This window comes from Phymastichus coffea, unplaced genomic scaffold (genome assembly GCF_024137745.1).
Source record: "Phymastichus coffea isolate CEN01 unplaced genomic scaffold, Cenicafe_Pcof_1.1 PCOF00150, whole genome shotgun sequence".
NCBI classification, from domain to species: domain Eukaryota; kingdom Metazoa; phylum Arthropoda; class Insecta; order Hymenoptera; family Eulophidae; genus Phymastichus; species Phymastichus coffea.
The window spans coordinates 13416-30208 of NW_026706961.1; the positions used below are offsets into that span (position 1 = coordinate 13416).

The following is a 16793-nucleotide window of genomic DNA, read 5'->3' on the forward strand; positions in this document are numbered from 1 at the left end:
CGGCGTTCGATATTAGCATAGTAAAGGGGGCGCCAATTTGAAGGAGCAACGCCGAGCAGTAGAGTCGATAGGTCGAAAAGCCCTTAATTGCACGCGAAAGCAGATACCATTGATGCTCTTCGGTCGTGTTGCGCGCTTTTTCCTCGTAGAATGCGGATATAATGAGCGCAGTCCGTTTACAGCTCGCCAATCAACGATCATACAAGCCAGCTGCATTTTGTATTTTCTCGAAGACGACGCGTACGTGTTATATGCGTATGCTCCGGCGCTCGTTACTCGCCAAGCAGGGCTGCGCGAAGAAATGTTATTTCGCGTTCGCTCGCAGCGGAAAAAACAGGCAAGTAGATTAAAAGAGCGACGTTGTATCAGATATCATTGAGAGGCAGCTCTGTCGTAAAAAAACGCACAACAGCTCCTCGTACTTTCAGCGATGATTAAAGCGCTATTAAAATTTGCATGAGAATCGTTAATATACTGCAGGCAGCAGCAGTAGCAGCGGCCAACTGTGGGCGCACTGCTCTCTAACGCGCCCTCGCGCTGCATTTGAATATTTGAATATAGGTGTATAGGTGTGCATGCTCGGCCAAGAAGAAGAATGAGTGCGGCGGCCCGCACAGCCCGGCCAGGATCATTGTAATGCAAAGTGAAGAAAAAGTGCGCAGCACGGCGGAGCGAGACACAGAGAGAGAGAGAGAGAGAGAGGCTCGCGAGGAATGAGCTGAACCGTGTAAGTCGCAACAGGATTCGGTCCTGTTCGCCGCGAGCGCCGGAGGCCCTTCTGCTGCTAGGAAAAGCTCGCGCGCGTTTACATCTGCGCGAAGCTTTAGCGCGCGAGCACGCTGAGTACTTTGCGCCTAAAAATGGCCGGTGCAGAATTAGTAGCGGTTGCCCGCGCTCTGCTCCCCGCTCCCCGCTCCCCGCTGCCCGTCCGCGCTCGCCGAACCCGCTCCCCGCTGCCTGTCGCCAATGTAATTTCATCCTCGTGGCCGCGCGCCTTTACACCTATACCTATATTACAGCAATAATGTCTTCTACACAGCTGCGCTACTTTGCGAATATCGGTGAACTATGCCTGCTACATACCGGCAGTTTCTCATCCGCTATAGAGCATTGCCTTGCCAACGGATCATTGCTTCCTAGACCAGCTCTTTCTGGCGCAACTGTCGCTCTCCAGCATGAAAATCCAACTTCGTATCAATAGTTTCACGGCAGCTTGCTGCGATTTATTACCATTAGTATACGCTTTTAATATATTAAATATATAATTTCAAAGGTGTGCTATCTCCGTACATCTGTTCTTCCTAAATAGTGCCGCTACAAGCTTATCTACAAACAAAACTGAGTACTGTCGAAAAATATCACAGTTGCACTACTAGTATTGACGCCACTTGTGTAGCACACTACGTGATTTTCTAGCGGTGGCGGCACTACTTGCCTCGAGTATTTGTCCTCGTACTCGCCTCACTTTCAACAAACATCAAATGAACATTAATTATTCCTATTACTATCCATCTTTCGTAGGTTCATTGATCAAATGAATTCAAATAAATGGATGTAAAACTGAAATCATTCTTTTAAATTTGCGTTTTTGTTTAACGTACATTGTTACCATTAAAAATTAATTTTCATTTATTTCCACACAGATTAGATACTCGAAAATGATAAAAATTTATAACAATTTTATTGAATACTAATAATCGTTTAAGATTTATGAATTTTTACAAGTTTTTGTTGCATTATATTTTACACACAAGGGTTTTATATACTTTCACGAATTGTGCAGATAGTAATGGTTTTAGCCGGCACTGTTTACGCATATATTTGTGTAAATAAATAAATTAGAAAGGATATTTCACAGCTAATACCCGAGACAAAATTGTTTTTAAATAATAAAACGATTAGAATAATCATCAAGAAGAAATAGAAGCTATTCTATAAAGTCGATTGTAACTAATGATACTAAAATAGCAGCTTCTTACTATAATGTGTAAATTCGTTTATTAATTATGGCCGCATATAAGTAATAACTCACGTGACTCTACAAAGTCATACATTTCCAAGCAATTGATATAAATGACAACTTGAACTGCTTTATGCGGTTCCAAAGAAACTAGGCTAATTCTACGATGTCAACAGCTCGGCTCAGATTCTAGAGTCGAGTCGGTTCACAGCTTCAAGCCGCAACCACTCGAGCATTACAAGCGAGTCGAGGATGCAAGCTTTAGAGCGGCTCGAGCTTCGAAGCCTGAGAATCATTTCACACTTAGTCTATGTAATTATGTAGAAAAACGTCTAATTTCTGAGTTTTTGAGTTAATCGACCAATGGATAATATCCATTATCATTATTTCAAATTTTAAATTATTTATACTATAAAAATAAGCTAGAAAATTTTTTTTAAATATCGAAAGCCTCGAAAAGTTGGTAAATCGCGTTCTCGGAAAAAGCCCAAGCTGACTCGGATTCGATTAGACTTATGATGAGAAAGATGATGAGGATGATGATAATGGTGATAATAATAATAATTATTATTGTTCACTTGAAAATTAAATGCATTTAAACTCTGTAAAAATATATACAAGGTACCTGTACAACTTACACTATAAAAATGTTCTTATTGTAAGTATGCAGCAAATTTAAGATGTTTTTTTCGCGTAATAATTTATGATCATACAGGTAAGTCTTTTAGTATCCACCTCTTTTTGACGTTAATTATAAAACCTATTAATTTTCATATATTTTTTGCACTCCATTGTTAAAAAAGTCATTTTACAACATCATACGAGATTTTTGTGTGAAGAGTTTTGAAGAAACTCAATTTTCCAGCTACTCATTCGATGCAACTACTAACGTACTTCATCCAAATTATATTTTAACGCTGTTAAATGTTACAATAATGTATTAATTTAAAAATCCTTTAAACTTATATACTTTCTCCCAGATACTTATAGAAGCTAAGTTTTAATTATCTAAGGCTAATATTAATACTTGATCAATACTTGAAGAAGTAACAAGGCAGGGAAACTGGAATTTTATAGAATAGATTGTGCTTTAAGAACTAAAGAACAGAAAGATAACTAATTTTAAGGCACTTCTTTATTTTATATATTTAATAAGCTATAGAAAAATACTTATTTAAGTTGTGCGTGACTGATACAAAGATGGAGAGGTAAAAATTGAAAACTAAATGAGTCCTTTTCGAAATAACAAAATATGAAAACGAACTATGTTATGTTACTAACTGATATTCCAGTGCTACTTTCAACAAACTTTCAAATTAGTCGAAGAGACGAGAAGATAGCGTTCGAATTGGTTGTAGAAGTGTGATTAGTTTTAAGATGTGGGGGCGGGCACATTTAAGCACAAAGTAGTTCTCAAAAAAGGGCTCAATATGTACTGTTTTGTAGTTTGTATTATATTTAATTAACAATATACAAAGCTTTATACATTTTACATGATGTAACTTAATAATGCAATATTGGACATTAAAATGAACTTTTAACAAAGTAAGGAGTTCGATGAATGTTTATTTTAATATTAACTTTTCTTTCTTTTTTTAGCCATTAAAAAAACCTATATCCGATACTCAAACAATATTATTTTATAGTCGTGACTCTTTTTATATCTCGCCATGCGTCTCAATCACATCTTTTAAAAATTGTTTCTCAACTTTTGAAAGCAGTGACATATCTTTTTTAAAATGGCACGGATACTACTTAATTCGTTTTAAGTGTTTTACATAAATTAAATAAGTATTTATTAAATATCAACACCCCAATCTTCAGTTAATCAAGTAGTCAGGCATTACTAAATTACTTACCCTGTCTCAAAAAATGATGAGTTCGTATCTAACATTGTGATTAGAATTTTATTAATTATTTGGAGAAATATTCGTATTATGCAACCAAAAGTAGGGCATTTTAATTTCAGTAGTAAATTAAATTTCCGGAAAATAGGCTTTTCTAATAATTTTCAAGACAAAATAAAAATAAAATATACAGCGAGCAAGTCGTAATGAAAAATACGAGCTTATTATGTTTCAAAATTATGCTGGCTATTCTAATTAGTTTGGTGTGAAACTATAAAGATATATTCTTCTTAATGTTTCTTATGCGAAATAATATGGCATTACTTATATAATAAACCCTCAAAGAGCGGTAAGTCGCAATTCGGTCGAAACGGATTAATTATTTAATATTAATAAGATAAACATGAAAATACCTACAGAAAAGAAAGCACACGAAATACGGTACATAACACTAGTATGCTCTTGACGGGCCTATCGCTTACAGTCAGAATGAAAAGATTTACAGCAGCAAATTTTCTTATTATTCGTACAAACGGTACCATATCATTATTTAATAAATCAACATTTTTTGGTAAATTTATTACCAAATTTATTTTGTATTTGTATAAATGATCGATAAAATAAGTAAACGGATAATAAAAAACTTAAGCCTAAATTTTAATTTCACAAGTGACCTAGTAAGAATAAAAGTTATCAAAACTTATAATATATCAAATAATATATCAATATAATATATCAAAGCTTTTGATCTATACAAATAATTTAACATTGAAATATATAAATGGCTATTTGATTTACTGAAAATTATAATGTTAATATTGACAGGAATAAAGCTTTATCAAAATCACTTGACTCCATTCTCTGCTTTTACTCGTAGTCCGCCACGTTCTCACCTCGGTTCTCACGGCTTAAAGGATATTCGTCATTTTTTTCAGGCTACGTTTGCATGCGGGAAGGCAATGATGCATTCAAACTCGAATAATAGTTGCATGTGCACATACAATCTCTCTCTACTTTTAAAAAAGTGTAAGATATATACATTCATACGAGAAATGAATTGTTATATATGTGTAGTAGTTTACAGAATGTGCGTAATTTTGGTATCTTATAAGAACTTTATTGTATTCTCGTAGTGTTGGAAGTTATTGAGTAGATTGTTGAGATTACTGATTGTGACAGTGTTGTAAGTGATGTTCGACGAATTTGTTTTACCTGATTAGACAAATTTCGTATTTTGGAGGATTTTCGTTTGTGAATAAGTGCTCGTGAGTTAGAGCGAGATGTCTAATTCTTAACCGCGTGACACTTATTTGTTCATTTTCTATGGAAGTTAATGGTCGGAATATTTTGAAAAATGTTTTTTTTTTAATTTTTTTAACAAACTGGTATTGGATATCAGTTTGTCCATAAGTTATTTATTTCTTGGTAGATTTTCTTGGTTATTTAATCGAGGTCTGTTTTTTTTTGTTGGAAAGGAGGACTTCGTATTGTGTTCGGTGAAATATTTATTAACTCGATAATAAAATGATTATGATTCTAAAACTGACACAGTCGAGGTGTACAATAATCTGTACTCAAATAGATCAAGAACTATAGAGACGCCGTGCAAAACAGGACTATAACAATACAATAAGTAGTGGTGAAGATGAGGATGGTTTGTACAGAGTCAGTATAACGGCCGGTCAAACATTTTTTCGTGTACGCTAGGCTAGTGTATACCTAGATAGAACTCACGCTTTAAAAATAATATAACAAACACAATTACGTAGACAATAATCGCATTGGATGAAGAAAGGAATATTTTTTTGATACGGGATGGACAATCAAAAAAGAAACATGGAAAAACAATAAAACCTGTTTTATAGGATAAGCTTAACAAAAAATTTCTTTGTATCCAATAGAAGATGTTCTAAATAATTAATTTGAGTAAACGGATCACAATTAATCTTATTTCCACATTAATTTATCAGTGGTTAAATAAGAATGAATAAGTGTTAGATGGTTAAAAAATTGTCTCTACAGCAAGTTCTGCTTTTTGCAGTGAGTTCAAAAAGCAAGTCTTAAAAAGCACTAATAATTAGATCTATAATAATTATTTTAATAATAGATACGTCTTTAATGTTTTCTTTTACCTACAAAATTATGATATCGTTCAATTTTAGGTGATGCTCCAGCAAGTGTGAGATAATGTTGTGCAGACTGGCTAATCACTTTTACGTAAAAATAGCTTTTCTGATCTTGCGTAACAAATTAACTTCACACTTCTAGAACTCCGTCAAAGCTTACTGGATTGATGAATTTGAATCTGCACAAAGTATTTTCCGTTCTGTTTTTTTCTTTACTGTTGTACAAATGTACCCGTTCTTTGTACATCATACAGCCGCTGTCGGAGTGCTAACCCGGTGCGTGACGCTGCTCGCAGTAGCGGTGAAACTATAACTACAACTGTAATATATACGTTTTTACACGTTAAAGCACAACGAGCGGCAGCGAGACGTTAGACTCGGATGACCATGGGCGAGAACAAAAGTAGTTGTGGGTCAATGTACACTTCAAATAATTCGACAGTTCGCGAAGCGTTTGCGTCGACATTCTTGAATGTATGGCCTCGAATTCTTAGTGACCCAACCAAATTCTAATTAAGTGCACTATTCGGATAGTTCCACCAACGCAGCAAATACGATAATGGCTCCATCACTAGCATCGAGACGATTTTCCTCTTCGATTAGCCTCTCCTTCAAATAAGGTTCGACGGATCGACTAAACATTACATTATCCCAAGCACTGTAAAAGCAATTGAACTTTTCTGACAAGGCCATCAGAATTTTAGCCATGATTTTCATATCGGAGACAATCTTCCAAAGTTGAGTAGTTGTCTTGCCACATTCTGCACTTTTGTTATGTCCTGCACTGTACAGTATATGTGGGACACATCTGATTAGCATGAATACTCTGATCAAGTAGTAATTTTTTCAATGCAAAATTTGCTCAAACATAAAAATCAAAACATCTAACATTTTTTTTTCGCGGTAGTGTACATAAGCAGATTCTCCAACTAAGCATACTCTTATACGCTTTGCCGTCACATCATTTAGCTTGGCCCTTGTACCAGATACAACGTCGTCGATCTCGTTATTCACAATGTCCTCGTCTAGAACTACCAGCCAAGAAAATGTTGCCCATCAAATTTCAACACGTATCTGTACAGATTTCGTTTGCTATTTTATCGAACTCACAGATAAAATGCTCATCAAGAAACTTCTCTTCAATTCAGCCAATAACCTAATGAATGAAGTTAAGAAAACGAAGATGAATAAACTATTAAAATTGTAATACAAAGTCATATATATTAACTTCATACGTAGAGTTTTATCGGTATTTCTGCCATTTCATAAATTAGAACAGCTACACAAAATCTTCATAAAAATTTGTCGATCTTCGGTTAAGTTGCCCTATAGATTGCATTTCGCCGAAAATCCGTCTATATAAAAAGTCGTCGGTGACGTTGAAATATTTGAACCCCAACTTTTAATCGTCTTGTATGAGTAATAGTAATTGTGTATTAACGGACGGCTTAATTTTTTTACAATTTCAAGTTTTTATTGTCAGGAATTTTTACAAGTGCAAGACCACATCGACATCGTCACGATGGACGGCTTCTTAATGAATGTACGTATTGCGACATCTAACGAAATTTAAGAGAAATACAAGATCACTCGGGACATGTAGTTTTCTGTGATATCTTGTATAAAGTAAGTTTACATTTACCTACCATAGGTACTAACAATGACAGTGTTCTATAGAGTGATAAATATTTTACTAATTGATAAACTAATTTAATTAAATAATTAATTAATTAACTTATTAATTTAATTAAATAAGAAAATATTCAGATGACGTTTAGGAATTAATTGTGTATTAATTCCAGCTGAAGATATATATAAGCAATATAATTCAACCTTTATTTGAAAACAATTAAAGGTGATTTCTTCTACTTATACATATTGAAATCTAATCTATAATACATACTAAGAAGTGATAATTCAAATTGAAAAAAAACTTCAATTTGTAATCTTACACGACTAAAATGAACAATAATTTACGAAGCCCAACATCCTCTGGCGCATATAATTTCGCTTAAACTTTCTCAGTGGCTTTCTTTTGAATAGAAATGAAAGTTCCTCGAGGTATTCTGTTTCATGGAGTTGTCAGGACTTCCATATAATATATTGAAAAATAAAGTCGATCTAGTCAATTAAAATTAAATAATTTGAAATACTTTAGATCTACTAATATAAAGCCGAAATAAAATTGTTGTGATTGAAAATAATTGAAAATAAGTTGTGTCGCGATCAAGATTTTCATGATCTAACACTTATGAGGTCTTATAAGTGTTATTAAATATTTTGAATGAACAAAGATCCATGAGATTGCATCCTCCGAGGAATTTCCATTTCCATATGTACAAATGAAAAATACCGAGCAAGTTTTAGCAAAATTCTTGTAGAGGCGGTAGACGAGCTCATCAATCCGACGCCGGAACAAATATGAGAAGCTGGGTCATAAATCGCAGAATTACGGACCATTTGGATGCCGAGACATCGTACAATCTCAACGGAGAAGAAGAATAATCACAATCGGTCCTTTTCAGGGCCAAATAATGGGCCAAATTTGTTCGGTGTCTAAAACAGTAAGCTACAAGAGTGCGAATTCGTATACTTAAACTGTACTATAATAAACTAGCCGTTAACGATACATTAACGCGTTGCAAAATTAGTTATTTATTTATATGCTTGGGGCGAACCAAGCGGGAATACGATAGCCTCTATGCTATAACACGCTGAAATCATACTCCCAATCATATTCACAAGCTTGACTCGTACTTGGCAGTTTGAAAGTTTTATATTTTTGACGAATTGATGTGAGTTACGTGTAGGTGTTATTAAAGAAGTAAATGGGTGGCAATTATAGTTTTTCCATGGAGATGCACTACTGATATTTGCATCTTTGTATTGCCTCGCTACTACGCTAATTACCAACTTACATCTCGTGTGGTAAGTCACCAATACGAATGAGGGTGACTTTTGGCTGGACGAGCGGTCAATATAGTCTAGTATGTGGCCATGTACTTTACTATATATCCTAAGTCGCATTGGATTCCATACCGTCGGGGAGTACCCTTTGTATACGTCTACTCAAATATGGCCGCTTCACATGTCAATACCTATGTACACCTAAATGCAATTATTACGAGTAGTTTTTATTTGAACCTCATTTACACTATGTATACAAGCGGCTCGTACATAGTGTGACTTATTTTACAACTGTCTAATGGGGCTGACAACTGTTATTATACGTCTGCGGCACAATTATATTTATCGAATGTGTAAAACAACAAGATGACCATTAACTATCACAGACTAGAAATTAGACAATTGCATACAAACTTTCCAAACCGTTAGTGCTATTATTTCGATAATCCGATTGCGTGATCGTCTACGTAACATGGCGTATCTTAGAATATGCCGTGTTATGTTTCAAAATAACTCCCGTGAAACTTCTTTATTTGTCGTAATGATCTATCCATCATTTTATTAAATTTGTATGGTCTCACATCTTGACTATCTGTTTAACGATCTCTTATATTGTTTTCTACTCAATGTACGAGGTGTGTTCAAAAAGTAAGGTGAATTTTTAAATTGGACGGGCTACGTAGATTCGAAGATTGATATTTTTTTTATTATGTTGGTATACATGTCCCTCACATATGCTCACAGTTTCAGACAGTTTGTATGTTTACTTTTTTTTTGTGAGACAGAAACGTTAGACGTGTTTTTTGTACTCGGCGATTTTCTGCTGTCGAAAATAATGGATCAAAAAGTTTGTATAAAATTTTGTGTAAAAAATGGAATTAAGTGCTCCGAAACTCTTGAAATGTTGATAGTGGTATACGGTGAGTCTAATTTAAGTAAAAAAAATGTTTACAAGTGGTATAAGTTCTTTCAAGATGGCCGAGAAGACACCCTGTTCAAACAAGGGCATTCAACCGGATTGAAAATCCAATCCGCGCTTGAGTCTATTTCTGAATCCTACAAATGACAATTGAAATTCATTAAAGTAGAATGAATCTTAATTCACTTTAATGTTTTTTATCCCGAAATTAATTTTACATATTATAATAATTAATTTCAGGATAGAAAAATATTAAAGGGGATTCAAATCGATTCCAGTTAGATAAATTTAAATTATCATTTGTAGGATTCAGAAATAGACTCGAAGCGAATTGGATTTTCAATCCGGTTGAATGTCTGTTTTAGCAGGGCACCGACGACGAACATTGCTTTGGAGGTCCCAGCACTTCAATAACTGATGAAAGTGTTGAAGAAGTGAAATAAATGGTGTTAAAAAATTGTTGAATCACTATTAGAGAAATGGCTGAAGATGTCGGCATCTCTGTTGGCTCGTGCCATGCAATTTTTTCCGAAGTTTTGGGTATGAAACGTGTAGCAGCAAAATTTGTTCCGAAACTGCTTAATTTTGAACAAAAGGACCGTCAAAGGAGCATCGCTCAAGAGCTGTTAAACGACGTCAATGATGATCCTGATATGCTCAGAAGAGTCGTAACTGGTGACGAATCATGAGTTTATGGTTATGACGTCGAAACTGAAGCCCAATCGTCCCAATGGAAGACTCCAGAAGAACCAAGACCGAAAAAAGCACGTCAAATTCGATCAAATGTCAAGGTTTTGCTCACTGTTTTCTTTGATCATCGTGGTGTAGTACATCAAGAGTTCTTACCACAAGGTCGTACGGTCAATAAAGATTATTACCTTAAAGTTATGCACCGTTTGCGAGAAGAAATACGAAAAAAACGTCCGGAATTGTAGGAAAACAATTCATGGATTTTGCATCACGATAACAGGGCAACAAAATTTGAAAAGTGAACTGTCCTAGAACCGTGACTAGGTACTCCTGGAGGTTTTTGAGTCGCTGAATCCAAATCCAGCGGCAGATTTTGTCCATCACGTCAGGTTCCCGAGATATCTTAACCTAAAAGTACAAAAAATACTGTTTTTGGCTAAATTTGAGGTTATGTAAAATCTCTACTGAAAGTTTTTTTTGAACGGTCGACGGCATCTCAAAGAAGAACTCTAGCCCTTCAAAACTCTTCTTTCAAATTTGAAAAATCTTTTTTTTTCATTGAGATATCGATGTTTGAAGTTTCATATTTTGACAACTTCGTTAGTAGGCAGAAACGGCAGGATTCTCTTCACAAGACATTTCCAGACTGAAAGACTACAGTTTGGTCCATGTAACTGTATGTATGTGTGTTCGTGTGTGTGTGTGTGTGTGTACACACACCCACACCCACATACATACATACATATATGTATATTACAGGGTGTCCCATTTTAACTTGGACCGTTGAATGACTAAAAACATTACCGAGTATACGAAAAATGTTTCAGGTAAAAGTTGTATAGTTCAGAGGGGGTCAACTGACGAGGACATCAAACTTGACCTCCAATATGATTTTCAAGATTATTTGAAGGTCAACTTCAAATATCAAACTCAAACATCAACTTCAAATATCAACTTCAAACTTTTCTCAAATATCGTCAAAATACAAAACTTTAAATATCGATATCTCAACGAAAAAAAAAAATTTTTTTAATCTGAAAGAAGGGTTTTGAAGGGTTAGAGTTCTTTGAGATGCCGTCGGTTGTTTAATACAAAAAACTTCTAGTAGAGATCTGACATAACCTCAAAGTTAGCCAAAAAACAGTGTTTTTTGCATTTTTAGGTTAGGATATTTCGGGAACCTGACGTATATATATGACGTATATATAGACACCGAATATGGACTCCTGCGACTTTTTCCTGTTCCCAAAACTCAAGAAACCCATGAAAGGACGGAGATTTGGAACGATTGAGAAGATAAAGAAAAAATCGCTGGAAGAACTCAAGGCTATACCAGAAAGTGCTTACTAGAAGTGCTTCGAGGATTGGAAAAAACGTTGGCACAAGTGTATTATATCTAAGGAGGATTACTTTGAAGGGGACAACATAAATATTGATAAATAAATAAATATTTTTTCATAAAAATAAAAATTCACCTTACTTTTTGAACACACCTCGTATGTCTATTCTTTTTATAAAAATTATTTTGACATTTACTACTTATTTCTTTCATTGTTCACTTATTTTTCGCAAAACTTCTCTGCTTGATTATTTTTTATTCATTATTATTGGATTTTTGTTAGATTAGCTGAGTTATTTATCTTTGCCTGCTCTGCTTGGCTGGCTTATTTCTCTTTAATGAAGTTGACGAGGTTGATAATAATTTCACGCGATCGCTGCATTTTGGATAATTACGAAATAATTTATTCAATTGCAAAGTAATAATCAATATGCAATGATCAACCAGTAATTAAATGTAACACAAATTCAATGCAATTTTAACAGTAAAAACAACATAAAATACTAAGATCGTACGTGAATCTGGATAATTTTGTTCAGCTGTCACATATTTCGTATCTACTACCTGAAAATCAAATCGTCTATCTCCTCAATTTTTAATTTACGTACATAGATTTCCGTGCCCCAAAAAGGCTGTAGACAAGAGTTGTGGCTTGAACCTAATCTACCAGACTGTACTATATAGACATTTATGCGAACCTATAATTGTTCCATTATATGTTTGAGTCGCAGTTTGAGAAACGTTAAAAAAAATTGGTAAAAATCAAACAAAGCATTGTCGGTAGACCAACCCTTTCAAAATGTATTTTACACTGTATTTCATAAAAATTCAACTATTCACACACGTGTCGATAAAACAAAAAAAGAAAATTGAAAAATCTAATAAATATAAATATAAGCCATTTTATCCTAACGTTTATTAGGCTAAAGGTCGTATTAGCAATTTACCGATCTCGTGAGATTTTCAGCTTGGTTAGTCATTTACGTTTTTTTAATTGTTATAAAACAAGAACTAATTAATACTCATTGTAGTTTGATAATTTTTAAAAATTAGAAAATAAAAAAATCTGACAAATGAAAGAAATGGAATAAATAGACAGTAAAACGAACTATTTAACAAATTATCTACTCTTGTAAGTTCGGTACTTTCTGTTAGAATTTTTGAATTTAATAAAGAAGTTTCATCGCGCTAGAAAACTATTTGAAACATAATTGTTTCTTACTTTTTCAAAAAGAATGAAGAAATTAGAAAATAAAGCAGAATAATTGAATGAAATTAATAATTGAATGAAATTCTGTAGACAAAAATAAAAAAAATGATTTGATATTTTTAGAAGAAAGAGAAGTGGTGCAAGAACAAATGAGGTGGACAGTCTCTGGAGGGTGTATTCAAGTAAAGCTACAATAAAGCAGGCGTGCTTCAGTGAGAGAGCTTTGTAAATACGTAAAGAATTCAGTTTGCCGTAAGAATATGACGCGTGAGATCACAATCATTGGACACGCGCGCCCAGTTTTATTTACCCTGACCAGTCAAATCAAATGACATTTCTACAAGTGTAAATACCGTTGTATGCGGCTGAAACAGGTCGATTCGTGCGTAACGCTTGCTTGGCGCTCGTCACGGTGAACGTGAATGGGTTCTAAGTAAATATTGTCATTAGGCGTTTCCGCCATTGCGACCCCCTCGAACAAGCGCAATTTGATTTTAGTTCAGTTCCACGATTACACCTCGACCGCAGGGGTTACTGTCAGTCATTAGAAAAAAATCTACATCCAGCGATCCTACAAGTAAACTCGTATAATTTTCATGCTCTTGAAATCCATCATTACACGATATTGCTCAAAATATGGGTAAGATTTTGTACATCGCGACTCTACATTAAGTATATAATCAATTTTAAGAATTGTTCCATGCTGCTTTTTAGGAAGAACTTTACCAATACCAGTGTCTTGTAAAGTTTGTGGAGATCGATCGTATGGTAAACATTACGGAGTTTATTGCTGCGATGGATGTTCTTGCTTTTTCAAAAGATCTATTCGTCGAGGTGTACTCTATAAGTGCATTGGTATGCTAGTTTCTTATAAGATTGGATCTTTGCATGATCGTTTTCGACACATGCACGTCTACACACAAAAACAAATACATCCGAAAAGTATATTCTTGCTCGCTTCACCTAGGTATAAATCTTATACTTACGTGGAAAGTTCAAATTTAAGCACACGCGTGCTAAAGTCACATTTGCCGTATGGCATGTTGTCGAGGTTGGCCCTTCGTAGTCCGTGGTCGTCTCATTGGTTTCACTTAATAGTTAAAGTCCTATACATATTGGAGCTAAACTTTTAATATCACCACTACTGGTCATTCCATTACTTCTCTTTACTTTAAATTAGACAACATATCTGTACAGTAAAGTTCTTATATTGCTAGTGTATCCTATTTTTTCTTTTACTTGTAATCAGCCCTCTAGAGCATAGCTGTCTGCGGCCCGTCGGTCATACTCATTCCCTATCATATATTCTTACGAAATCTGCAATATGAGTAGACTTCTCTATTCATTTCATGATAATAATAATAACTCATCCTGCTTGTGTCTAGAGCTGCATCTCTTATAATTTTGCTTTTCTTTTTATTATTCTATAAATGAGTTTCTCTCGATCTTTTGCTTTTTCAACTTGCGTTGTACAGATTATTAGTCTAATAACAATATATAAAGACTATTTTACAATTTAATTTACAAAAGAAAGTTCTATTAAAATATGTGTACGAAATAATGCCATAGGAATTGATAAAGTATTCTATTTTTAACTTCAAATTACTTATGAAAAGTTTACGGTTAAGAAATGTAATTAGATAATTTTAAGTAAACAACTGGATGAAAATCAGTTTTATCTTTTTTATCGTCAAACCCAAAACCCATAATAAAGATAAATTAATATACAAAGGTTGTATTTACTTATTTGTTTCAAAGCAGGTAATGGAAATTGCCTAATCGATAAAGCTCGCCGAAACTGGTGCCCACACTGTAGATTAAAAAAATGTTTCGCCGTTAATATGAACAACGCAGGTAAATTTATCTAGAATATTCATTTATAAAAAGTTAAATTTGTAATTGTAATTATATCAGTTGTTTAGTACCAGGAACCACCTATATGAATATAAATAAGTTCATTATGTTTATACTCACAATTTTGCAAAAGCTATAAAACCGAGAAATATATAGCTCTCTCCCTAGATTTTTATCATATGCAATAATCATATTATTACTTTATTTTCTCATCCATAGCTGTTCAAGAAGAACGAGGTCCGCGGTCCAGAAGTAAAATATTACAAGTTCATCAAAATCAGCTGAATAATACTTCTAATTTTGAAAACCAAAGCTTGATTAAGGCTAATATGGTTCCTAATATTATTAGTTACCATAGTAAAGAATATTTTTTGAATGTAGATCACTATCATCGAACAATTATAAATTCGTCTTTATGGACAACTTTAAAGCTGAATCCTACTGCTAGATCGACTTTCCTAACGAGGGGTGAGTAAAATGAGAATATTTTATATTATCAAATAAAATCTTTAGATAATCATATTTACATATTAGCTTAATAAATATTATTAAACGAACGAGAGTTAACATATATTAAAAATATCGAGTTTTGGAAGAAATTCATTAAATAATGTTTTTATTTGAAAACAACAAATAAAAAATTAAATTATACAATAAACTGAATCTATCTGCTAGTGAATCTGTCTAATTCTTCTAGTTTCTGTTCAAAATAATTTAATTTTTTTAAAACTGTCAACGTATTTTTCGAGAATTGAACAAAATCGCCTTTGAAGGAGCAAAAGGAATATCCCAGAATATACAAAGATTCTATTTCAATTGTTTCCTTAAATTAAATTTGTATTCTTTCCGAAAGATTCATAGAGAATTGTAACACTTAAGCCATTCAAAGTGAGTTTTCATTTTATCTCGTGGTGGTGTTTATTGATGATTTTTCTTTAAATACTTTATCTGGTTGAATCAAATTTGTATACCAAATATCCCCTCTCAATAATTACGAAAAATTATATCATTTTGTTATCTTAATCTATTGATGTGTAATTTTTACAAATTAAAAAATGTTTTTTTTAATTATAAACAGAAGCGTTTGGCTTTTACACGTTGAAATGTGTAATGTTATTAGTACTGTGAAAATTTCTAATTGGAATATGACGTAGGTTTTTCCATGTCATTAAATAGATAATATCGATAGGTGAAGCTCTTCAATACGAGATTGCAGCACAAATTTTTCTTTCAACTGTTCGCGAAGCTCGTCGACAGTCAGACTTCGCATTAATTTCATTGACGGAACAAAACGCTATACTTCAAAAAGGCTGGACTGCTTTATTTCTTCTACGAGCTTTAACATGGCCATTGAAATTATCTGATTTCCGGAGTAATATGCTGAATAACAAATCTGGAATTATTTATTTAACACAAATTCACGAAACAATTACGACATTACAGCCTGATAGAATTGAGCTGCAAGCACTGGAAACTATTTTACTTTGTCGTAAAGGTGACAATAAAATTGCTTAAATGTTGTAATTGTAAAAGGCAAAAGTTAAAACAATTTATTTTTACAGAATTAGCTTTATCTGCAACGGCTGCCAAGGCACTAGCTGAAGGTCAAGAAAAGGCAATACAAGTTCTAACGTACCATCTGCGTAGCTATAAAGATTGCGATCGAAGATTAACGAGCCTACTGCTTTTGCTACCTTTACTAACAGCTTGTTATCCACATGCCTTGATTAGTGATTTATTTACTCCAATAATAGGTGAAGTAGCCATCGAAAAAGTTATAGCGTCTATCTAATAGACTAATGATATTAATAACTGTATGCATTCTATTTATTGATATCTTTATACAGCGTGTAAATAAGTACGAAATCATCGAGTCAAATAATACTTTGTATGATCGTACTACCTAAAATAAATATCAGAAACAAAGACGTTGTTATGAAA

The 16793-nt window shown here is 33.7% G+C and overlaps 1 protein-coding gene across 1 annotated transcript; it reads left to right on the plus strand.

Moving 5' to 3' along the window:
* Positions 1–13506: 13506 nt before the first annotated feature.
* Positions 13507–16644, plus strand: LOC131672445 (nuclear receptor subfamily 2 group E member 1). Its single transcript, XM_058949660.1, has 6 exons — positions 13507–13638; positions 13713–13853; positions 14757–14852; positions 15072–15320; positions 16042–16347; positions 16415–16644. Exons 1-6 carry the CDS (start codon positions 13635–13637, stop codon positions 16642–16644), a joined length of 1026 nt encoding a protein of 341 aa, XP_058805643.1. The 5' UTR covers positions 13507–13634.
* The last annotated feature ends 149 nt before the right edge of the window (positions 16645–16793 follow it).